We start from the raw sequence: 24,893 nt of genomic DNA, 5'->3' as shown, positions 1-24,893 counted from the left end.
ACTGGAGGGGAAGAGTCCCTGATCCTCCATCCAGTTGCACTTCCTGGGTGGGGCAGCGCCCTGCCCTGCCTCAGTTTGCCCTCCTTGGGCTACACCCACTGTCCAACCAGTCTCATTGAAATGAATCTAGTAACTCGGTTGGAAATGCGGGGATCACTCACCTTCTGCATTGCTCTCGCTGGGAACTGCACTCAAGCTGTTCCTATTCAGCCATCTTGGTGGAAAACGTACATATGTATATTTTTGAGATGGGTTCTCACTCTGTCACCCAGGCTGGAGCACTGTTACAGGATCTTCTTGGCTCACTGCATCCTCCACCTCCCAGGCTCAAATGATCCTCCCACCTCTGCTTCCCAAGTAGCTGGGACTACAGGTACACACCACCATGCCCAGCTAAGTTTTTTGTAGTTTTTTTTGTAGAGATGGGGTTTTACCTTGTTGCCCAGGCTGGTCTCAAGCTCCTGAGCTCAAGTGATCCACCTGGGTTGGCCTCAGAAAGTACTGGGATTACAGGCATGAGCCAGTGTGCCCAGCCTACATTTGTATGTGAGCTGTAATATGAAGCCTTGGAAGATTTTAAGGAGAGGCATAGAATGAACAGATGTCTATTTTTAAGAGAGGACTTTTCTGTGTGTTATGTAGAGAATCTAGAGAGTTGATGGAAGTGGGTAAGGAGTGGAAGCAGGAAGCTTGGTCCTCCTGCTGCAGCAGGTCAGATGAGGGATGGTGGCAGCACTCCTGAGAAGTGGCAGGACAGATGGAGAAGAGTGGGTGGATGTGAAATGAAGCTTGCAGATTGTCCTGATGGGCCTTGCTGATGGTAGGGAGGATAAGATAAAGAGAGGGATAAAGGCTCTAGAACTGAGGAAGCAATGACAAGAAAGAGTGGAGGAGAAATGGTGTATGTGGAGGGTTGCAGGAATAATGTTTTCTTTTGGCCATTTTTATCAGTTAAATTGTACCCCCATAAAAGATATGTTGAAGTCTGAATTGCTGAACCTGTAAATGTAACCATACTTGAGATCAGAATTTTGGCAGATGTAATCAAGTTAAGATGAGGTCATACTGAATTAGGGTGGACTTTAATCCATATGATAAGGATTTATGGTGATGAGAAGAACTGAATGGAGAGAGGGACAGACCTACAGGACAGACAAGGAGGGACTGAGGACAAACTGTGAGGCAAAGAAAGTTACTGTCAGCAACTCTTTTGACATTTCATAAAGCGAGACAGTAGAGAAATGGGACAGTAACTGGGGCTGAGGGAATGGGGTGAAGGGAGAATGGTACATGTAAAGTCATAAGAGTTGAGAAGTTTCAGTATGAATGAGCCCATTGAGGGAGAGAAATTGATTGTGGAGGAGAGGGAGAATTTCAAGAGCTAAGTCCTTGAGAAGATGAAAAGGGATAGGTCATGATAGGAACAAGGACATTTGGCTACTTTCATAGCAGGGAGGATAGAGAAAGGGGATGATTGTAAATTCCCTGAAACAACAGAGTTCCTTTCCTATGAGGCAAGGTCACAAGTTGAAGGGCACAGAGAACAGGGGACACTGGAGGTTTCAGGAACCAGGAGAAACTGTAAAAGACATTTGGGAATTGGAAGAACCAACGTCCCAGGGAAGGAAAGCACAATTCCCAAGAGGTGAGGGGCCCTCTGAGACTTGCGATTCTCAATTCTCAAAGATCCTGGGCAGTCACAATGATATTGCTGAACACATCCCAGGCACTGTTCTAGGCCCTTTACATCTAAAGTCCCACAGCTACTAGATGTAGCTGATGGGCTTTCACCGCTGGTGGTTTTGCTGAGTGAGCACAGTGGAATGAGATGGAGGTTGAAGGTGCTTATAAGGATGAACCATGCCAACACAACTGGATAAGGAGGCAAGGAAGGCTCAGGGTGTAACCGTCTGCAAGTGAAATCACCTTCCTACTGGGTGTTACAGTCTGAAAAATAGTTTAGCCCTTCAAATTTTATCCCTCTCCAATTGTTTATTTTGCTCTGGGTTGGAAAGGGCTCTCTTAGGTGCTTGGGAAGAGGTGTGGTCCTTTGAGCAGATGCTGGCCAGGCAGCTCCCCCACTTAGAGTTCTTAGAGTTCTATCATCTTCCCAAAGTTGAATTAATCTAACCCCAAGTCACTCACATGGCTCACTTTTCCAAAAAATCAGAGGCAGTAGATGACAAAATGCCACAAGGCACTCTATACATGTGATTACACTTGGACAATACAGTACAAGACTCAGTATGTCCAATCAAAATTCTGTCTCAGAGCCAAAGACATGGTCTAACCCACACAAGCATGACATTTCCCAGCATGTCAGGAGCAAGACAGGGATCACAGAATCACAGAGGAACCAGTGCAGGCAGGTGCGAGATGGAGTACTTCCTTCTTGAGGTGAGATGAGCTGGGTTTCAGTGTTTTCTTCTACTACATCTTTGTTAGTGGGTCTATTTTTTTCCAAAGCACATTCATGAGAATTGCAGTGAGTGACCTAAACCATGACATTACCAGGATGAGCATTGACATTCTCCCAGAATTAGGGGTAGAGAAGAGTCCTTCCTGGAGCTTTGAATAATTTTGGACCTAAGATTCTTTCTTGTCTTTCTCCCTGGAGTATTTTGAAATATTCAGTATATTTGAGGAGGTTTGCTCTTCTAGTAGTAATACTAGTAGTAATGATAGTAACCACTTATTGAATAACTGTAAGGTGCACTGTGCTTTATATGAATTATTATGGGTTTTTTTGTTGTTTGTTTGTTTGTTTGTTTGTTTGAGATGGGGTTTCACTCTTGTTGCCCAGGCTGGAGTGCAATGGTGCAATCTTGGCTCACTGCAACCTCCACCTCCTGGGTTCAAGCGATTCTCCTGCCTCAGCCTCCCGAGTAGCTGGGATTACAGGTGTGCACCACCACGCCTGGCTAATTTTTGTATTTTTAGTAGAGACAGGGTTTCACCATGTTGGTCAGGCTGGTCTAGAACTCCTGACATCATAATCCGACCGCCTCTGCCTCTCGAAGTGCTGGGATTATAGGTGTGAGCCACTGCACCTGGCCAAACTATTGTATTTAATTTAATCTTCATCCCTTCCGCGTGAGCCTGGCACCATTCCCATTTTACAGATGAGGATAACTTAGAAAGCATGAATGGTTCATTCAGAGCCATGATGCTGGTGTCGGAACCAGGTAGACTTATTGGAAGCCTATGCTCTTATCGCCTCTATGTTACTGAGATATGCCTGGGGTCATTTGGCATTTCAGGTTTAGCTTTCTTTTTGGAAATATGGTGTAATGGAAGGAACTCCCAGCATAGAAAGACAGGGAATTTAGAGTCCATCCTAAATCACGCTTAGTCACTCTGTGACTTTGTGTAATTACTTAACCTCTCTGAGACTTAACTCTTGCAAAATAGAGAATGCCAATATTTTCTTCACACATTTTCCTCTAGATGCTAAAAGGCATTCATCACTAATGTCTCAGTCGAAAGGCACATGATAAAATTATATAAGACAGTGACAGTTTCTCAGGATCAGTTAGTTAAAACTCATTAATTTGGATGCACGCATAGGAAGCTCAGTGTTTTTGCAGAATGTGAGAATAAGTCAAGAAACAGAAAGGAAAGCAGGTCTCAGTTACCCCATGGGCTAACACACTGTACATCTGCAGGGTGACAAGAGGAACCTGACAGTTCCTTTATCTCTTAATAGAGCCATGAGGCCTAACCTGTATTCTCATAAGACACTGGGTACAAAGAAAGGGTTGTTCTTCCCTGCAGAGCACCCACATCGCTTGCCTCTTCTACCTGGCTCTTTTCAGGGCCCCTCTTGGCCAGTATCCTGCTTATGACAATGCAACAGCTCTGGGATGCTGACTGTAGTCAAAGACAAGAATTTGGTTAGACTCTGGGCATCTTTCCAAGGGGATTGCAGCCAGCAGGAGAAAATAAATGGCGAGCTGGAGTCCCCTGAAATAGAACTCAGTCTTTGCGTTGTTTTCTCCAACACAGAGCAGACTGTGGGCTGCTAGGTGTGTTGGAAAGTGCCCAGGGCTGGGAAGTCAAAGACACTGACTTTAGTCCCCACCTCCACGACCTTGGACTGTTCACTATCCCTCCCTAGCTCCAGGTTCCTCATCAGCAAATAGAGGGGCCAGAAAAGGTGACCTTGAACACTCCTTCTGTTGCAACATTCTCTTACTTTAGCTCGATGGCCGGGAGTAGGCAGAGGGTTTAGCCCTCCTAAAACTTCTGAAGATCACCGTCACCGAGCACTCCTCTCCCTCATCCCTGTGGTCAATAATTAGAATACATGAGAATACGGTTTTCAAACACTGTATTTTTGTGTGTGTGGGGCTGTTATTTTATTTTTTTATTATACTTTAAGTTCTGGGACACATGTGCAGAACGTGCAGGTTTGTTACATAGGTATGCGTGTGCCATGGTGGTTTGCTGCACCCATCAACCTGTCATCTACATTAGGGATTTCTCCTAATGCTATCCCTCCCCTAGTCCCCCACCCCTCAACAGGCCCCAGTGTGTGATGTTCCCCTCTCTGTTTCCATGAAACACTGTACTTTTAAGCCATGAAACTTTTTAAAGAAAAAAAATCTTACCTGAAACCCTATATAATATACAGGAGACCCCACAGTGGAGCTCCTCAATTGCAGGGGGTGAGTTGGCCTACAGTTTGCCCTTGACCCTCCCCTTCTTTGCTCTTGGCCTCAGCTGGAGACGTCCACGGAGCACATATTTATGTTTTTGTTTGTTTTTGTTTTCGAACACAGAGCGCCACTTTAAAAACAAAATCCACACCAACAAAACTATGATTTGGAGGACATTTATTTGAATGGAAAGAGGTTTGCTTATGAACTATTTTCGGGAGGATTCACCCACTCACTGGATGACTATCAAGCTACAGTCTAGGTTCTTAGTCCCCAGCCTCATCTTGCTGGTGTCCTGATGCTTCCGTATCTGATGAGATCTTCTGCTTCCTCTTAGGGCAGACGATAGGATGAAAGCAACATCTGGGAAGTCAAGAGTGTGGGGTTTTGTTTCTGAGACTATCTGCCTTTGTGATCTTGAGAATGCCACTACTCACCCTCTTTGGGTTTTCTTTAGTCCAATGAGAGTGTTGGGCAAGGTGGTCCCTGAACGGTTCTGACAAGCTGGAATGGTTTATCCTGAGTCTTCCCAGCTGGGGACACCTTGCATTCACCAGATGGACTATGCAGTTGGTGAAGGTCCCCTTTGTTTCCCCCAGCTGCAGTGTAGGCAGAGGGACGACAACCAGAGATGAGATCTTTGGGGTGCCCAGAGTATTTGCCAACAGCTCTGCTAACTCTGCACAGACTCTGGAGGACACAGTCTGCATGGGCTTGTATGAGCAAGCACTAGAATTGTCACATGAAATAACACATTCCCAGTCACTGCTCTGTGGAGATTTTTGCACTAGCTAGTGTCAGTGCAATCTGCAGTTAGACCTGCCCTGCCCCAGTTTACCTTAGTAAGAGTGAGCTCAGAAGCTGCCTTATTAGTTTAGCAAAAAGTTACTGCAGAGAGGAACACAGGTCTCCTGGCTCCCAACCCTCTTCTCATTGTATAGTCAGGGTTGTGTTCTTGGGAAATGGAAGGAGCCGTGGGGCTTCCTTGGGGAAAGAGCCCTCAGGCCAGAGAGCAAACCCCGGGCTCTCACCAGCTCCCTTTTCCCTTGACTCTTTCTGGCCTGAGGTCAGCTTGGGGCATATACAGTGTAAGAGGAGCCCAGGGAGTTACATAGGAAAGAGGAAAACTGTGGTCTTAATGCAAAAAGCAGCTCCCATTTATTGAGGGCTTATTTGTGCAGAGTATTAGATGAAGCACTTTATACACAGAATCTCATTTAATCCTCACCGCCCTCCTGTGAGGCTGGGTATTAGTATCTGTGTTTGATAGATGCCTTTGTCATTTACACAAGGAAAAGTGGCCCCTCTCATTTCCTGGCCCTTGTACTTCTTTTTATAAAATAACGTTATTAGGTTTTTTTGTTTTCAAATTAAAAAGTACAAAGAGATAAAAAAAATGGCCCATGAGCCCACTTTATAATCCCAGATATAATCTAAATATTACAAAAATTAAAATAATGCATGTTTAGAATATTCAAACATTAAAGAAAATAATAAAAATCAAAGGCAAATGTCAGCCCCACTGCTCTCCTCAAAGGAAAGAAAGTTTTAATACATTGTAATTATTTCCAGAAAAAAATTATTGTGTAAATCATCCTATCTGGAATGAACCTATAGATATTCTCTTTGTATGCTTTATTTTTATTGTTATTTATGTAAAAGAGGTCATACCTAAGCATCGCTCTGAGTCTTGCTTTTTTCGTTGTTGTTTTTTCAACTTTCTGTATCTTGGAAACCTTCCCACATACAGCTCTGCCTCCTTCTTTTTAACAGCTGCATAGTATTCCATCACGTGTGTTGGATTCTAGTTTACTGAGTAAGTCCCTCACTGGCAGAAATTATTTGCAATCAATCCTGCACTGTCTAGCCTGGTTGATATATTACGGAAAATTTTGAGGGCATGTATGCAAGGTAAATTTCTAGCAGCAGGAAAATAGGTCAAAGGCATGCCCTTCAAATCGGCACTACCAATTTTTACTCCTACCCGGTGGTAAAATGAGGTGCCCATTCTCCTGGCACTGGGTAGCATCAGATTCTTTGGTTATGCCAAATTGCTTGGTTTTCTAAAAAGTTATCTTATATTTTATTTGCATTTTCTTAGTTGACCATATTTTTATATATCCATTGGCCTTTCAAGACATTTTCTTTCTGTGTGCGGTGGGGTACTACCTATCGGATTTTTTTTTTTTTTTAGTTTTTTGTATTTTTTCTAGTTATTATTTGTTTGTACATGTGTCTTTTTATTATTTATATTATAGAGTTTCTTGTAAACAAAGGGAAAAGGCCTTTACCCCATGTATTGAAAATATGTCCCTGGGGTTTAGTATGTGTTTTGCCTTTTGTCTGAGGTATATTTTTCCATAGAGAAGTTCCAGCAATGCATGGTTTCACAGCAGGACCTAAGCACCATTCAGCCTCCCTCTCAGCTTGTCAGAGGCCAGCTCTGTGCCTGTTCTGAGGGCACATTATCAAGCAGGCTCTAAAGATGGAGAATTGCTCCCCCATCCCTCAAGCTACTTGTGGTTTTATTTCATGACCACAGTGTACTTTTATTACCTTGTTTGCACACCAGATCTTCTACAGCAACTCCAGTATCATTTAACTTTATTTCTGTCAATAAAGATAACTCGTTAAATGTTTAAACATGCGTAATCTAGTTTGCCAATCTTTTCTTAATGAATTTGGGATTTGTGTACTGCTTGAAGATTACAGATAAATACATTCATGTTTTTAGAATTCTAGAGTTTTATTTATTTCTTGGTGGATTTTGTCATCAGGTCTTTTTTTATTCTCCCCGCAGTGGTGACTCGTGGGTATTTTAGTCCTTGAGTTCTTAAAACTGGACACTCTGTGCGGCCTTTATTCTTAAAGGATAATTTGGCAATGAATAAAACCCTCAGGTAACAGCCACTTAACCAAAACCCACCGATCAGTCTATCCATCTATCTATCCATCTATCCATCCATCATTTATCTAGATTGTAAACAAATAAAACAAATAATTGTTTAATTGTCAAGCAGGTCTCCAGCTACCCAGCATAGGAAATGGAACTGATAAGTACTTTTTATACTTTTTCTCAATTACATTTTTCTTCTTACCTACAGAATTATCTGTTATATTAAAACCTCTATCATTTCACTGAATTTCGTTGTAACTGTATACTACTACATGTGCACACATCCTTAAACAACATAATGTGTTAGGTTGCATATTTTAAAACTCTCTCTGTGTTATGTCATCCTGTTTTTTCTTGTTTGCTTTGTGCCTTCACCATTATGACTGAGAACCATCCATGCTGATATTTAGAGCTCTGGTTCATTTAGTTTCATTACGTTTCATTTGTATTGCATAGGAATACATTGTGTGAGTACACCATTATTTCTGACTTTTCTCTGGCTGGGAAGATAGATGCTTTTCCTTAATTTGTCTCTATTATAAACTGTATTGCAATGAACATGCTGGCCTATCTCCTTATGCACGTGTGAGGATTTAGCTTAGGTATATATCTAGAGGTAGAATGGCCAGTTCCCTGGTATATCCACATTCAGCTTTACTAGCCATTGCCAAAGTCATTTTCAAAGCAGTTGAACTGATTTATACTCCCACCAGAAGGGTACATGAGTTCTTGTTTCTGCTTATTCATGTTGGTAGGTTCAGGCATTTTAATCTTTGCTAGCCTATTGAGTGTGAAATGATACCTCATTATGGTTTTAATTTGAATGCCCCTGATTACTTGTGAGATTGAACACTACTTTATGTGTATTTGCCCTTTGGGTTTTCTCTCCTTTGAGTCGCCTATGCATTTCTTTTCCCTGTGTTTTTTTCTATTGGGTTGTTTACTTTCTTATTAATGTGAAGTTATTTACATGCTCTAGAAAGTAATGTAAATATACATTTTTTCAGTCTCTGACTTGTAGTTTCATGATGGCTTTTGATATATCACAGTTTAACATTTTTTTTATTTCTCTCTAGTTTGTGACTTTGAGTCTTGTTTAAAACTTCTTACTCTGAGATCGTTAACATATTCTTTCTGATTCTTATCTGACAATTTTTAATGTTTTACTTTTTTATATTTAGGTTCTTAGTCCTTGACTTGATTTCTGTGTATGTGTTTTTCTGTATATTTGTGTGTATGTTTATGTTTGTATATTTTCCCAGTTATTCTACCCCTGTTGAGTGAAAAGTCTGGACTTTTTTCTGAAGAAAGCTTTTCTGTTCTCCCTTCTTTTCATTATTTTCAGTGAATTTTTAGGTGGAGGAATGGAATCAAAACATCTTCATTCAAAAATAATAGCAGGCTTTTATCTTAAATAATACCAGTAACTTAAACAGTACTAGTACTTGATACTAAAGACAATACTAGTACTTAAGTAGTAGTACTAGTAGTACTTAAATGCTACTAGTACTGTTCTAAATGCTTTATGTATTCATATAATATATATGATATATATAATTCATATATGTAACACATATAAGATGAATTTTATATATTAACTCATTTAACCTTCTCAAAAACCCTATGAAATGGGCATCAACATTGTTTTCTTTTTGCATTTGAGGACACAGGCACATAAAGGTTTGAATCTTGTCAATCATGTTCCAGATTGAGTATTCCTCCACCAGTACATTGTCCACCTCTACAAAAATGAAAGGCTCAAAATTCTTGAAAATGCTGCACTTTCTATAGGTTTTGTGTTTCATGATGTTGGCTTGAGTTTTCTCCTTTATTTTTTTAAAATGACATTTCACCAGGGTATATCTAGATATTGGTCCCTTTTAATGCATAGTCTGGCATTAGATTAATTCTTTTGATCCAAAGACTAAAGTCTCCCATCTGTTCAGAAAAAAAAAAAAACTATTAACTTTTAATTATTGCTTCTGAATTCTCCCTTCTGTGTCTCCTCTGGGAGTCTTATTTTAAATAGCTATGACTCCTCAAGTTGTCCTCTGTGCCCTGTCTTTTCTCCCACAGTTTTTATCTTTGTCCTTCCCCTGTGAGTACCCAGTGCCTTTCTCTCACTGGGCTCTGCTTTATCAGTTTCCTTCTGTATCTGTTCTGTAGTCTAGATCTGCATCCCCAGGCAAACTGTCCTGACCAGTTTGTTTCCCTCGCATGGCTGTTGGTCTAATCTCACAGATGCAAAATTCTGTTAAGTCTTACAGAGATCACCATTTGGATATTATCTCATTTCTTCCCCTGCTTTTCTTGCAGCAAATCTCTTCCACAGAGAAACTTTCCCTGTGCTTGCTTTCTTATCAGAGCCAGCAGCACCATACACTCCAGGAGCCCAGCCTCGGTCCTCTCTTTGGCTTGAATATGCCTTCTGCCTGAGGACAGTTGTCCCTTGGTGCTGTCTCTAGGACTTCTGAATTCTGCTGAGATTCAGGAAAGGCATGGAGTTCCAACAGGAGGTTGAGGCAGCCTGGACAGTGACTGAGCTAAAATAAAATCTTTGTTGCTTTAGGGAGGGTTGTCAATGGTGAAGGTGAGGGGGCAGTGACAGAACCAGATGTATAGACATCAGCACGATGATGATTTGCACCATTTGGTTCAGCAGGTGGTGGAAGGCATGCTCTGAAACCTGAAGCCGCCTTTGTCCCTGGCTGTGGGCACACTGTGTGTTTGTCTGTTCTGTGACGTGGAAGTGCTCATACTTCACGGAACTTTTGCTTACTTGTGGTCAGAGCTGTGCTGGATTTATATGATTGTTTCTCTTGAATTGCAATTTGGTCAAAGTTTGCCCTCTTTTGTCCTCTTAGCCTGACAGACCGCAGAAGGGCAGAGACGGTAGGACAGGGAAGGGGGTGGTTCTTTGTGTTACAGCTGACAAATCCTATGATACTCACTCATATCATCATGAGTTCATATCATCAACCCATTAACTATGCATCACCAAAGCAAAGAGGCACTGACTCCCCTCTCTTCTGTCTGCCTGCATGGGGCTTCGCTTTTAACCGCCCTTCTTCCCTTCATGCATCCCTTGTTCATGTTAAACTTTGGAGGCTACAGAGAATGCAGATCATTCTAGACCTCTACCCTGGGTCCAGCGGAAGACTGACCTGTCACTGATCTAAACATAGTGGTTGATGAACAGTTGTCCTTGGACCTAAGAGCATTATCAACATCATCTGGGAACTTGTTAGGAATGGAAATTGTCAGGCCTCTCCTCTGACCCACTAAATCTGGGATCCTGGAACCAGGACCCAGCGATCTGGGCCATCCAGGAAAGTGTGCTGCATGCTCAGCTTTGAGAACCACAGCTCAGACAAAAGTTGAAACTATCACTGTGCTTTTTCCACCTCAGCCTCATGAGCAGCTTTCCCAAAAAGTGTCCCAAGGGATGGCTTTGAAAAACTAAAAGCTCCATAGAGAGTTCAGTGATCACGCCCTTACAAGAAGTCCCTAGACTTCTTATGCAGCTTTTCATTTCATTTAACTAAACATTTTCCAAACTGATTTGACCAAAGTATTCTTTTTTTTTTTTTTTTTTGAGGCGGAGTTTCGCTCGTTACCCAGGCTGGAGTGCAATGGCGCGATCACGGCTCACCGCAACCTCCGCCTCCTGGGTTCAGGCAATTCTCCTGCCTCAGCCTCCTGAGTAGCTGGGATTACAGGCACGCGCCACCATGCCCAGCTAATTTTTTGTGTTAGTAGAGATGGGGTTTCACCATGTTGACCAGGATGGTCTCGATCTCTTGACCTCGTGATCCACCCGCCTCGGCCTCCCAAAGTGCTGGGATTACAGGCTTGAGCCACCGCGCCCGGCCCAAAGTATTCTTTATTCCTTTCAAATGCTCTTGGCGCTGCCTCCTTATGCCTCAGCATCTTTTCGTTTCCCCCCCCACTGGAAACCTCAGTACTTCTGAGCTTCAGTTTCCGTGAACTTGGATGTCACCAAGTGAAATTCTCCAGACCTAATTTTTCTACTGTGTCTTGCTCATTGTCCCAAAGAACAGTCATAACTGTATTTGTTTAGGCCACAGAGGTGAGGTGGTCAGGGTGGCAGTGTAGAAAGATCATGAACTTTGAAGGTAGCTAGACCTGCTTCGAAACCAGAATCTACCACCACTTAGCTCCATGAACTCGGGAAAGTGACCATTTTTCACATGGTTCTTGTGAGGAGTAAATGAAGCTAGGTGTGCCCACTGGATTGAGCATGAGATTTGGAGTCAGAACACTCGGATGTGAGGACCTCTGTTTTTCCATCAAAAAAAATGGGAGACTCATAATAATCAGCAACTTACCACACAGTACTGACTACAATTTTAAGTAATGCAGATATGTGAAAGATCTTTGTAAACTACAAAATGCTATAAAATGTAGCTATTATTAGCAAAGACTTGGAACCAACCCAAATGCCCATCAATGATAGACTGGATAAAGAAAATTTGGCACATATACACCATGGAATACTATGCAGCCATAAAAAAGGATGAGGTCATGTCCTTTGCAGGGGCATGGATGAAGCTGAAAATCATCATTCTCAGCAAACTAACACAAGAACAGAAAACCAAACACCGCATGTTCGCACTCATAAGTAGGAGCTGAACAATGAGAACACATGGACACAGGGAGAGGAACATTACACACCGGGGTCTGTCGGTGGTGGGGGACTAGGGGTGGGATAGCATTAAGAGAAATACCTAATGTAGATGACGGGCTGATGGATGCAGCAGACCACCATGGCAAGTGTATAACTATGGAACAAACCTGCACATTCTGCACATGTACCCCAGAAGTTAAAGTATAATAATAAAAAAAAGTTAGCTATTATTATGTCAAAAGAAAAAAAGCTGTGTTTGCAGACTCTGTTTCTCTGCCTAGTTCATAGTTAGTGATCCAGAAATTTCAGTTCCTTTTTGACGAGTGTCACCCCCTGAGCACCAGAGCAAGGCTTAGCCCTGAGGGACCTTATTCCAGCTGACAGGTAAGAATGATTTGTAAATGACACAGGCGTAGTTTTATGTTCCATCTTCCTCAGTATTGATTTGCTTATCAAAGATGTCATTTATAAGGAACACAAAAATAAACCAGTCCAAATTCTACAGGCTGTATCACAGGTTCTGAATTAATGCGGTCCAAATTTATGAGGGTTCTGAATTGTTTCTTCCTTTTCTTAGTCTTCTGTTAGTGGTGGGGGTGGGGAGGAAGTGACAGAGTTACAGAAGGGTCCCAGCTCTCCCTAGGGGTGGTAACAAACCCTTCCACACACCCCTAACCGCCCCCTTCTTCTCCTCCTGATGAAGATGCATTTCTCCAGGTACTGGAGTTCAGTTTCAGGAACTGTCACATGGCCTAGGAGCTGAGCAGAAGCCTTAGTTCAGTTCTAATAATTCTATTCTATAAAAGTAAAGGTTGTGGCCACAGTATTTTACAGCAAGAATGCTCCTCCTGGAAAGCTGTGTGCCCTGAGGAAGGAGCTTAATTTATTCCAGAATGGAGGGCGTGAGGGAAACAGTGGCAAAATTCTCCTCTTCCTGATGCACTAAGACATCACTTCTCAGAGTGTGGTCCCCAAAACAGCGGTATCAGTGTCACCAGGGGACTTGGTAGAAGTGCAGACTCTTGAGCCCTATCCTGGATCTTCTGAATCAGAAACTCTGTGAGTAGGGCCTATCATCTGTTTTAAACTTTCCTGGCTATGCTGATGCATGCTCAGGTTTGAGATCTGGGATAAGGAGGAGGGAAGTGGAGCTAGACTCCACTCTTCGGAGGAAGAATGCTGAAGCCCTGAATATAAATAGTGGGTAGAGCTTGGCACCTAAAAGATATTCACTGACGCCACCTGAATAAACTGAACTTAGGTGTTCCTCCCTTTACACGAAGGCAGTGGTTCCCATTTCTGGTGGCACATTAGAATCACTAGAGAGCTCTTCAAAAATATCCCTGCCTAAGCCCGGACCCCTGCTAACTGAATCAGAATCTCTGGAATTGAGTCTGAGGGTCTGCATTTTATTTTTAATTTTGCTTTAAGTTTCAAGATACGTGTACAGAATGTGCAGGTTTGTTACATAGGTATACACGTGCCATGGTGGTTTGCTGTACCCATCAACCTGTCATCTAGATTTTAGGCCCCACCTGCATTAGCTGTTTGTCCTAATGCTCTCCTTCTCCTCGCCCCCAAACCCTGATTCCAGCACGCACCCAGAGTTGCCATTTACTCATTCAGAGAGTGGCCCACTACAAAAAAAATTGTGATTTGGGTTGTCTTTGTATTTTCATAAAATTTTTCATTGGGATTCTATTTTACCTAGTTATATGAGACAAATTACATATTCATAAAGAAAAAACACTTGGAAAATATGGAAAAGCTGAAAAGATGGAAGAAATAGCACTTGTGTTCCTACTATCCAAAGACATTTGTAAATATGTTGGTGTGCTTTTTTTCAGTCTGTGCATGTGCACAGACACACATACACCGGTTTGAATTTTTACAGCACTGTGATTCTATTTAATGAACCATTTCTGTCTACTTTTTAACTTAACATTATATCTGAAGTACTTCTGTGCATTGTTATACGTACAATTTTTAATACACTCTTGTGGTAACGTGAAAGAAATGGATTTTCTCCATTTTCACATGTATATACTTTAGGAGGGAATTTAGGCAGGCCTTTCTTTCTGTACTACAATGCCGGATTTCAAGCATACTGAAAAACTCTATTTTGAATGTCAGAAGTGGAACATTAACTTACTTCTCTTTGCATTTCTATTCACAACCCTAACCCACCCTTCCTCTTTTCCTCCCCTCAAACCCACAGGTAGAGATCTGCATTAGGCGAGCAGGGGATAATGTCTATTGCAGAAAGTCAAGGAAACAGAGCACATACATATTTTCTCAGTATTTTGTAACCACCATTCTCTTTGTCAGCCTCAGCTGATGTCGGATTTCTCTGAAGTCACAAGCTGTAGTCCCGTAGGTTGTGGTATGATTCATAAACATTAGAAAGATAAAACAAATGAAAAATGCATGAAAGAGACAGAGGGAAGGTGAGATAAAGGAAAGAGTGGTAGGTCAGATAGACTAAGGTTCTGGTGTACCTTGTGCTCAGCTGGAAATGCCAAAATCAAGTCACATGTCTCCTTTGCTCTCCTCTACTTTCAATGTAATGTTACCAGGACTTTGTTCTTTGTTGCATAGTTTTATATACATATATGTGTATATACACTAATATATGTGTATATATTAGTATATATACTAATTTCTAATATATGTGTATATATTAGTATATATACTAATATGTATACTAGTATGTGTATGTATATATAATTATATATATGTGTATATGTATATATATTCAGTAATATATATTCTTTCATATATAATATATATCATATATGTGTGTGTATATATATCCTTGACTGCCTCCACCTTCCGACTTGGCTGCTGGTTTGAAACCATGCATTCCATCACTGTTGGGTGAGATGCAGCTGCGCTTGTCTTCCGTGTTGGTGTCGTGGATGTGCCAGGTAATTCTGCCCCATCTTCTTGCAGGGCATTATGGGAAGGATGCTTACCGAAGTGGAGGACCTGATCTCCATAACTTCATCTCATCTGGATTTGTCACATTAGGAAGAGGACACACCAAGGGTACAGTGGAAACCATTTTTTACTAAAATACAGAGGTTGCCTAGGGAACCCCCATCTGAAATGAGAAGAAGGTGTGGAGGCCAGAGGCTGGTCCAGGATGGGAATGAGTGGGGTGGTTCCGTGGCAGCTTGTCCTGGTGACATGCGTGGCTTCTGACAGGAGTTACCAGGAGGTCACAGGTGTGACTTTAGAGGGTGATAGACTTCCAAGAGACACCCATCCCTCTCCACCCATGGAGGGGAGCAGGACACAGATGCCGGCGGCTCCCTATGGGAGGGACCACCGGGAGTGTGGTGGAAAACACTGCCGGTGGGTGGATGTAGCAGCATTTGCAATGTGTGTGTTCGCCTCTTGGCTATTACTCCTTTTCCTTTTGAAAGCTACATCTTATAAACTGATGTCAACGTTCTGTACTGTCATATCTAAGTCAGTGTGCATTTGGAGAGTTTCAGCATCCTAAGTGAGTCTCTGTAAACACTTGATGATGTGGATGGAAAGGTAGAGGTTATGCAGACCTCTCAGCCTCAAGATGAAAGCTAACCTAGAGTTTCTGCTGAGCTGCTTTATGACCTAGCTGACAGCTTGCAGAGCATCTGTGCAGGGGGCATGGACTCCTCCTCAATTCTGTCTTTTGTTTAAACAAGGTCCTACGAGTGTTGTGAGCGTTCTGTCACATCAAGAGTCACTGGATCCCTCACTCCTTTGATTACCGTTCCAATATCTGTGTGCTGTTAAAGATCAAATGTGAATTCTGTTGTAGGGATAGTGTATCCCTGTCTTCCTCTGAGATATGTGTCTTGTGTGAGTAAACAAGGAACTGTGCAATATTTTCTTACGTTCCGTGCACCACTTTTTAAATTTCCTTATGTGATGTTTGTTCATCCTATAGAGAAAAAAAATCTGTATCTGTGTATGTATTTTCTGTTGTGTCTATTTGTGTCTAAATAAAGTTTATTGAGGATACAGGTGGCATTTGTGGCTACTGAGAGTTGCAGAATCAAATTGGGACCAGCTGTCTCCAGAATGGGAAATGGGCCGCACAGTTAGTCACTGAAAGATACATTCTGGGTCATAGTCTATCAACTCAGACCAGGGATTGCTGCTCCCCACATCATCCACTTTGTGATTATTACCTAGCACTGTGAAACAATTTACTCTCAAACTTAGCATTTTAAAACAATTATAAACGTCTGTAATCTCACATAGTCCCTGCTGGGTTGGGAACTTGAGTGCTTTGGGCTTGGAGTCTCATGAGGTTGCCATCACCACCAGGCAGGGCTGCATCCTCTGAAGACTTGACTAGGGCTGGAGGATCTGTCTCCAAGACGCTTCACTCACATGGTGCTGGATGTTGGCAAGAAGCTTCAGTTCCTCCCCATGATGTTTCTCCCTGGGTGGCTGAATGTCTTCACTGCATGGTGCCTGGATTTCCTTAGGGTGGGTAATCTGAGAAAGAGAAAGACAGAAGACACAGCATCTTTCATGACCAATCTTACTGGTTGCACACCATTATTTTTGCAATATCCTATTCTGAATGGGTGGGAACTACACTGAGGCGTGAATACCAGGAGCCAGGGATTATTGGGGGCCAATTTGGAGGCCAGCTACCACAACCCTACAATCCTTAAAGCAAAGGTGGAAATGTAGATTTCCAAAGAGAAGACAGCAACTCTTATGAAGGTTTCTCCACTGCAGTAGTTCACCACCCTTTCCCCTACCCCTTACCCTTATAGGTGGTCCAACCCAAAACACCCAACACTTCACCCAGCAGAACTCTTTATACATATAATAAATAAGATGGCTTTGGGTTCATGCATTCTTTCAACTGAGGCCTGCTATATGCTAAGCAATATTTAGAAGATAGGGAGTTTATGGAGTTCCTTATGGAACTCACATTCCACTGGGGTAAACAGACAAATTATTTACAGGAAGTGCAAGGAGAAAAATTAAAGCAGGCAGCAGGGAGTGCAGTGGCAGGAAGCTGCTCTTGCCAGGGAAGGCCTCTCCAATTAGATGGGAATTGGGGAATTACAAAGGAGGCCAGTGTAAGTACAGCAGGATAGAAGAGGACAAGAGTGGAAAGAGGGAGGAGCCAAGCCACAGGGGAGCCAGATCATGCATTTATCCAACAGTGGACTTAAGGCTGCTTCCAAATGAACTGGACTCCATCATAGCCACATAAGTGATTCCCAGTCCCCACCTGTCCTTTCAGTCACTGCTGCTGGGGACATCCAGGAGACCCTTCCCTGCCCATAACTGTGTCTGATGCTCCTTACCTGCCATCTTAAATTGTTCTGTGGCACCACCTGCCCCTCCTGTGCATGCATTGCCTGTTCTCCCCATTCACTATTTGTGCCAGATTTTCCTTCCCATTCCCTTCTATCCGAGGCTTCTGATGCCTTCTCTTTCCAGGAATGTATCTTGTGTGTATTTCCCTATTTAGAGAATAGCCAAAGTTTCAAGAGCAAAGAGTCTGGGTTAGAGGGTGGTGGCGGTGATGGTGGGTGCAGGAAGACTTCGGAAATGGAGATTCTCTTTTTTAGACAGAGAGAAAGACAGAGTCTCACTCGGCTCCCTGGGCTAGAGTGCAGTGGCACAGTCATAGCTCATTATAACCTCAAACTCCCAGGCTCAAGTGATCCTTCCGTTTCAGCCTCTTGAGTAGCTGGGACTACAGGCACATGCCCCCATGCCCAGCTAATTTAACTTTTTTTATTTTTGCAGAAACAGGGTCTCACTATGTTGCCCAGGCAGGTCTCAAACTCCTGGCCTCAAGTGATCCTCCTGCCTTCTCCTTCCAAAGTGCTGGATTTATGGGATTGAGTCACTGCACCTGGCCTGAACTTCCCTTCTAATATCAGGGACTCTTTAGTCCTCTGGACAGCTTGGATCTCTGGAAAAGGGCAGGGAACCATCCTCTCTTCCTTCAGAGCAGACTAAGTTCAACTCTAAGTGCTAGCTCTAAGCAGCTGGATCCATATTAATATCCCATGGAAGGGAATAATTCAAAAACATCGAATGTGGGGTCATTTTCATTTGTATGTGTTTAATTCTCTTTGTTTTCTTTATCCTTTGTTTCAACTCCAGCAACTCCCTTCCTGGATCCTCTTCCTTTATTCCTTTTTCCCCATTCATCCAGCATTTTCTTTAGGCCTCCTGGTGGCACCTGGCCACTGCATAGCCCCATTTTGACTCTCAGGACTAAATGAGTAGCCAACACCTGCTTTACAAGGTAATACCATTTTCCTACTGGCCCGGATCACTGAATTTATTGTGTATTTCTAATGAGACTCTGATTATCCAGGAGCCAAGTATGGATGGCCCCTGTTCTAAGTAAGGGTGGGAGTCTTCATCGGAATCTTAGTTGACATCATGACATCAGTCCTGTCAGTCTTTTTTTTTTTTTTTTTTTTTTGAGACAGAGTCTACCTCTGTTGCCTAGGCTGGAGTGCAGTAGCACCATCTCAGCTCACTGCATCCTCCACCTCCTGGGTTCAAGCAATTCTCCTGCCTCAGCCTCCCAAGTAGCTGAGACCACAGGCATGTGCCAACATGCCTGGCTAATTTTTGTATTTTCAGTAGAAACGGGGTTTCACCATGTTGGCCAAGCTGATCTTGAACTTCTGACCTCAGGTGATTCACCCACCTCAGCCTCCCAAAGTGCTGGGATTACAGGCGTGAGCCACCATGCCTGGCCTTGCCAGCCCTTTTTTATAAGCTCCAGAGGCAGCATGGAGACAGAAGCACCCTCTAGCATCAGTGAAGTCTCCTCCACTTTAAGGGCTTGGGGGTGAGAATGCACATGGATCTGTCTGCTTTGTAACAAGACCCATAGCACATGGGTAATTACATACTCTCAAAGAAAGCCTACAATAAATGGGTATTCTTTAGTTAGTGGGATTTAGAAAGTGAGACCTTAGAAAATACAGAATTCTGCCTGTGGGGGCGCCATATCCATCAAAGCTCTCTACCGTCTCTCTCACCCGTTGGCAGATCCTGCATTTTAGTGTAGGAGGTCCCTCAGTGATCGGCCAAGCCCCCAAATTACATAGCATCATTGTGACACCCTTTTCCAGGACTTTCTAACTGAATGGCATGCTCATTCTTTTTCTTATAATTCTTTTCCTATTACTGTCTCCTTATAAGTAGCTACTTCTGAATGTCTCTTTTTTTGGTTTTTTTCTTTGACTTTCTGTTCATTCATCCCTTAGGATAAATAGCATCTAGAGCTAAGATGCTGATCTGAGTGACCATGAGTTTAGGCCAAGTTCCCCCTGAAATCTTTTCTCTGTTAATTAGACAAGATCACCCAGCCCCCAACACTGGAACCCAGAGTGGTCTTTAGCAAGGCAAAGAGTCCTCCCAGGCTGCCACAATGAAAACTCAGTGATGAAGACTTCTGGTTGCCGAGCATTTACTGTTTACAAGGTCTTTACATACATATATACTGTGTGCCCATATCTTCACCTTTACAACCACTCCGTGGGAGAGCTCTTGTTACCTTCATTTTATAGGCAAAAAGTGAAAGTCAGAGCAATTGAGCAACTTGCTTAAGTCAAGAGCAAGCAGTCAGTCTTGTTTTATTCCAAATCCAGTCCTGATTCTGAAGATCTGCTGCTATTCACTGTACTATCCTGCCTTTCTGAGCTGGGGAGTAGCTGAGGTGGTGGATGGGCCGTGCTTCCATGGGAACCACACGTAGATGCTCAATAGAAGATGACTCTTCTTATTAGAGGCACACGTTTTGCAAGGCAGAAAGTCATAAAAAACATGAGCCAGGAGTTAGAGCCTTAACACTAGATTGGCAGGGACTGCCCTTCCGGAGAGGAAGCGCAATCCTTTCAGATAGATTTTCAGAATCTGTCTTAATGAATACACCTACGGAAACCCTATTCTATTTAGGCAATTTGGTTAAAAACTCAGTCAGGCTGGTTGATTTTTGAGCCTGGTTGAAAAAGCCAGGGGACTCTTTCCAGAAGCCCCCACATTTCAATATTGTCAATTCCAGTGGTTTCCACTGGGACATCTCTGGCCACACCAGGAGTGAGTAAGGGGTCTTTACAGTGGTGGTGGCAGCGGCAGTGGCAGATATGCTCACTGCAGCTGGAGAGTGAATGTGACATCCAGGTCCCCATGGAGGTGGTGATGTGGGTTACTGCCTGCCCTCCTATGGTATTTCTCACCACTCACCAAGTCCTTTCTGCTATGCTGGGAGCCAGATAGAGGAGGGTGACAGTTAGAGATAGAGAGAAAGAGGAAGACAGACCAAGGAAGAGAGAAAGAGAAATGTTTGAAGCCTTTGGTAAAAGGAGCTTCACAGTGATTGCTCCATTGTAGGAGGCGATCTTCGTGCTCATGTTTCCATTAATTCCTCCACTAAATCACATTTCCTGAGCACTGGCTGAATGCCAGACACTATTCTGGGCACTGAGGATATAGCAGACAAGCTTACATGTAACTGAACTGGTGGCACCTGGTCATTGGAGCTTACGGAGTTCCTTATGGAACTCACATTCCATAGAAGATAGAAATAAATCAAGACACAAGTAAATATACGAAGTAGGTCCGATGGAGTTAGGAGCTTTGGAGCAATTAAGGCAGAGAATGGAGTGGTGAGCTGCACTTTTTAAAAGAGAGTCCAGAAGGCCTCATTTGAAAAAAAAAAAAAAAGTGACATTGAGCAAAGACTGACGGATGTGAAGGATTAGGCCATCTGGATTCCTGGGGAGAAGGGTCTTCCAAGTGAGGAAACAGTTTTGCTTTGCCTGCCTGGCTTGTGTGGGGAGCAGCAATGGGGCTGGAAAAGAAGGAGCCAGAGCGTGAGCAGTTGGAGGTGTGGTCAGAGAGGTGCAGGGAATTGACCCCACAGGGCTTTGTGGGGCCTTTAAGGATCTGGCTTCCACTCTGGGTGAAATAAGAAAAGATGTGTTTTGGGGCTGAGGCACTGGGAAGATGGAAGTCTGTGGGAGGACCAGATTTTAGGCAGAGATCAGGATGCATATGAATCCAGTCTGGCTTCATATTAAGTTTCAGATGCTTGTTAACCACCCAGGTGAAAATGCTGAGTTCAAGGGAAAGTTATTGGCTGGGGATAGAAGGGTGGGAGTTTCCAGTGGGTGGATGGCTCTTGAAGCTGGGAGGATGAGATTAGCTAGCAAGTAGTGCTCTGCAAGTGATGAGGCCCGAGAATGGAGCGATGGGGACCCCAACAGGGAGAGGCTGGGGGAGATGAGGAGGGACCTACAGAAAAGACAGCTCAGGAGTGAGCAGCCAGGCATCAGGAAAACCAGGGTGGTGTGCTGTCTTGAAAATTGAGTGGAAAAAAAAATATGTTCCCAAGAAAGGGAGCAATTAGCTTAGCTATTGTAGGCTGTAGAGAAGTCCAATGAGCTGAAGCTTGAGAAGTGACCACCAGGTGCGACCTAGTCTCATGGAGGTCATTGGTGAACTTGGCAAGAACAGTTTGAGGGTCGGGGGGAGCAATTCAATGGATGCAAGAGAGAACGATGATGTCTGGGATGTGCTTGTTACCTGGACAAACCAAGTGATGGGAAGAAGAAGGTGCATTGTGCTGTTCACTCTATTTTGGTAAATGTCGGAAATGTTTCCTAATAAAAAGTAATACCAGTGGGAGGCTGATGCAGGCAGATTACCTGAGGTCAGGAGTTCGAGACCAGCCTGACCAACATGGTGAAACCCTGTCTCTACTAAAAATACAGAATTAGCCAGGTGTGGTGGCACATGCCTGTAATCTCAGCTTCTTGGGAGGCTGAGGCAGGAGAATTGCTTGAACTCAGGAGGCAGAGGTTGCAGTGAGCTGAGATTGTGCCATTGCACTCCAGCCTGGGAAACAAGAGCAAAACTCCATCTCAAAAAAAAAAGAAAGAAAGAAAAAGAAAAAGTAATACAAGATTTTTTAAAATAAGAGAATGGGAGAAGACAAATGTGGATTACAGGTACAGACAACCCTTTGATTTTAATGTTAAGGATTATAGAGAATGAGAGCAGTATTTAGCCAGAAAGGAGAATGGTGTAAAGAGAGTTTTGTTTTGCTTCATTTTATTTTTTAAAGAAAGGAGAAATCACAGTCCATTTGTCTGCGGATATAAATGATCCAGTACAAAAGGGAAAAATTGATTTTGCTGGGGGAGGGCTGTCTTTCAGAAGTGATGTTCTTGGTAAGTGAAAGCAGACAGAATCTACAGCCCACGTGGGGCACTGGCCTTGGCAAGTTACAAAGCCCGCCAGGGCACATGTGTCAGGTAGGCCACACAGCCGCAGGTGCAGGTAGGTGGGTGTATGTGATCATTGCTCAGTGAATTGTAAAGCAAGCTATCAGCTGTGAGTGAGGGTTAGGGTGACCAACCATCCCAGGTTGCCCAGGACTGTCCAGTTTTAGCATTGAAAGTTCTGTGTCCTGGGAAAGCACTCAGTTTCTGGCAAACGAGGACAGTTTGTCACTCTAATAGTGTGGGAGAAAGCCCAGCCAGTCTGGCTTCAAAGCATTTTTCACAATGACCTGCAGAACCCAGAGAAGAAATGTAAGGGTGCTTCTGCCCAGAGCTCGAATCGGCACAGCCCCAAGGCCCTAGGAACTATTGGGACTGCTCTGAGGTCACCGGGTAGATGGAGACAAGGCCAGAATGCAAGAAGTTGCCTTCCAGACCCCACAGCACAACCCTGAACAGATCCTATCATCCCATCCATATGATGCTCTTGGGGACGGGGTTGGGTATGGCCATCCTTCTGTCCAGACAGGCACTCTATGGGATCTGAGGCAGAAAGTTCAGGGATTAAATGCTTAAAAAAGGGGGTGAGTGCATTGAAGCAGGTGATGAGGTCAAGGCTGGAAAAGTGACCATCCTGATGCCAATTTAGAAGTCTCAGCAACAAGGGGAATCACAGAGATGCCCCCTTGGCTGTGCATACCCACAGATCTGAGGAGGAGGACCTGTGGGGCTGGAGGAATTCTAGAGGCTAGGCTGGTGGCACCTGCTGTAATGAGGCTGAGACAGGAGAACCGCTTGAACTCGGGAGGCGGAGGCTGCAGTGAACCAAGATCGTGCCATTGCACTCCAGCCTGGGCAACAAGAGCAAAACTCCATCTCAAAAAAAAGAAAGAAAGAAAGAAAGAAAAAGTAATGACTTTGACTCTGAGAAGGACATGAAGCCAGAGGCCTGGATTATAAAATTCAGAAAACGCAGAGATGTTAGCCAATGATGATCAGGGTAAATAGTCTAACAGAAGTAAGAGAGCAGGACAAGGGGAAGCCACGATAAGAGGCTTGGTCCCTGGGATTGGTGAGGGATGTGAGATTACAAGATTTTTGAGAAGTGTGACTTTGGGAAATAACGATGGCCAGGGACTAATCATTAATGTGGGAGGCTGAACAAAGCAGAGACGTTAATCAAAGCTGAGGTCAGGGACCTCTTCCAGCTGAATCAGGTTTTACATGGACTGTGGACCTCCCACCCAGCACTGCCTTCTGGAGCCAAGCTCGCTTTATCTCCTCAACCCTTTCTGCAGCCTCGTGGCCGATCTGATCCTCCTGCACCCCCAGGAGCTGGTGGGAGAGGCAAGAGTGTGCTCACCTCTCCCATCAGCCCATTTGTCTGGGTGTTGCCCAGGGCCTTATGTGATACAAAACTTGAAATTAGGTCTTCTCTCCTAGGAAGAAAGAATGGATGTATATGTGTGGGCCTCCACAGAATCACAGGCTACCACCCCTACACCAGGATTTGGGCAAGAACCCCAGACCATCAGTGAATTGTGGCAAGAAGATGTTTGAGGCATTTGACTAAAAGAACCCCGCCTAGATATTTTCACGGTCTAGAGAGCCAGGGGAGTGAGTGGGTTTGAGTATACCAAGGTGTTTGAATGCTGGGCGCTAGATAAAGCACAGAGCTCAGAAGGCGTCCAGTCTCCATGGCAACAGTGAGCTTTTTCAACCCTGAGAGGGAAGTACAGTCTTGGCTGGGAATGGCCTCTGTGAAGCCAGTACCACCTGGGAGCCGTCATTCTTGTGTGGCTCCATAGGTGCGGGGTGGATGGGAGTGGGGGCAGAACAGAGAGGAACTCTCGGGTTCTGGGCCGAGGGCACCAAAGATCTCAACTGACTGTTGGTCATTTGGATATGCACATGTGGGACAGCTCCCCTGTTTACTTTATGTCGGTTCACTCCTGATTAATGGCTGGATACTGACAACCTGTCATTGACTTGGTGTGCTCAGCTTTATTCAATGACATTTCCCATGACCCTGGCCAGCACGCACAAACTGTCCCTAAGTCTTACCCTTAGGAAACTATTGGGTGTCAGTATGATTCCATATGTTGTTTGAATCAAGTAAAAACTGATTGCATCAGAAGTAAAGATGGCTCTGTAGGAATGGTGAGTTTTATCCTCAACAGAACTGCTGTTCAAACAAAAGCTTTTTTTTTTTAAAGGTAAATCAAAACCTTTGAGGGTTTCTCAGTTGGGTATTTCTGTTTGCAAGTTGAGCCATTTTGCCTGAGGACAATGATTCTGCAAAACTCCCTTTCCCATATGGGTCCTGTTAACAAGAATACCCATGACCCTCCAGAAAGCTGATAGGATGCTGTGACTCCTCAGTGTGGCCCAGGACTCTTTCTCCAGCTGGACTC

At 43.7% G+C, this 24,893-nt stretch overlaps 1 protein-coding gene across 4 annotated transcripts in view; it reads left to right on the top strand.

Moving 5' to 3' along the window:
• SHISA6 (shisa family member 6) overlaps positions 1-24,893 on the top strand; it is a 332,076-nt gene that overhangs the window by 130,036 nt on the left and 177,147 nt on the right. For 2 of the 4 annotated variants that reach the window (XM_064378292.1, XM_012453056.3), the window contains exon 3: positions 15,155-15,250. The exons of the other annotated variants lie outside the window; for them this stretch is intronic. In XM_064378292.1, coding sequence (XP_064234362.1) covers positions 15,155-15,250 — 96 coding nt within the window. The remainder of the gene's footprint in view (positions 1-15,154; positions 15,251-24,893) is intronic. 4 annotated transcript variants of the gene reach the window in all.

The sequence above is a fragment of the Aotus nancymaae genome, unplaced genomic scaffold (genome assembly GCF_030222135.1).
Source record: "Aotus nancymaae isolate 86718 unplaced genomic scaffold, 86718_ANA_hifiasm-v0.15.2.pri h1tg000018l, whole genome shotgun sequence".
Lineage (NCBI taxonomy): Eukaryota > Metazoa > Chordata > Mammalia > Primates > Aotidae > Aotus > Aotus nancymaae.
This window is presented reverse-complemented; position numbering and strand designations above follow the sequence as displayed.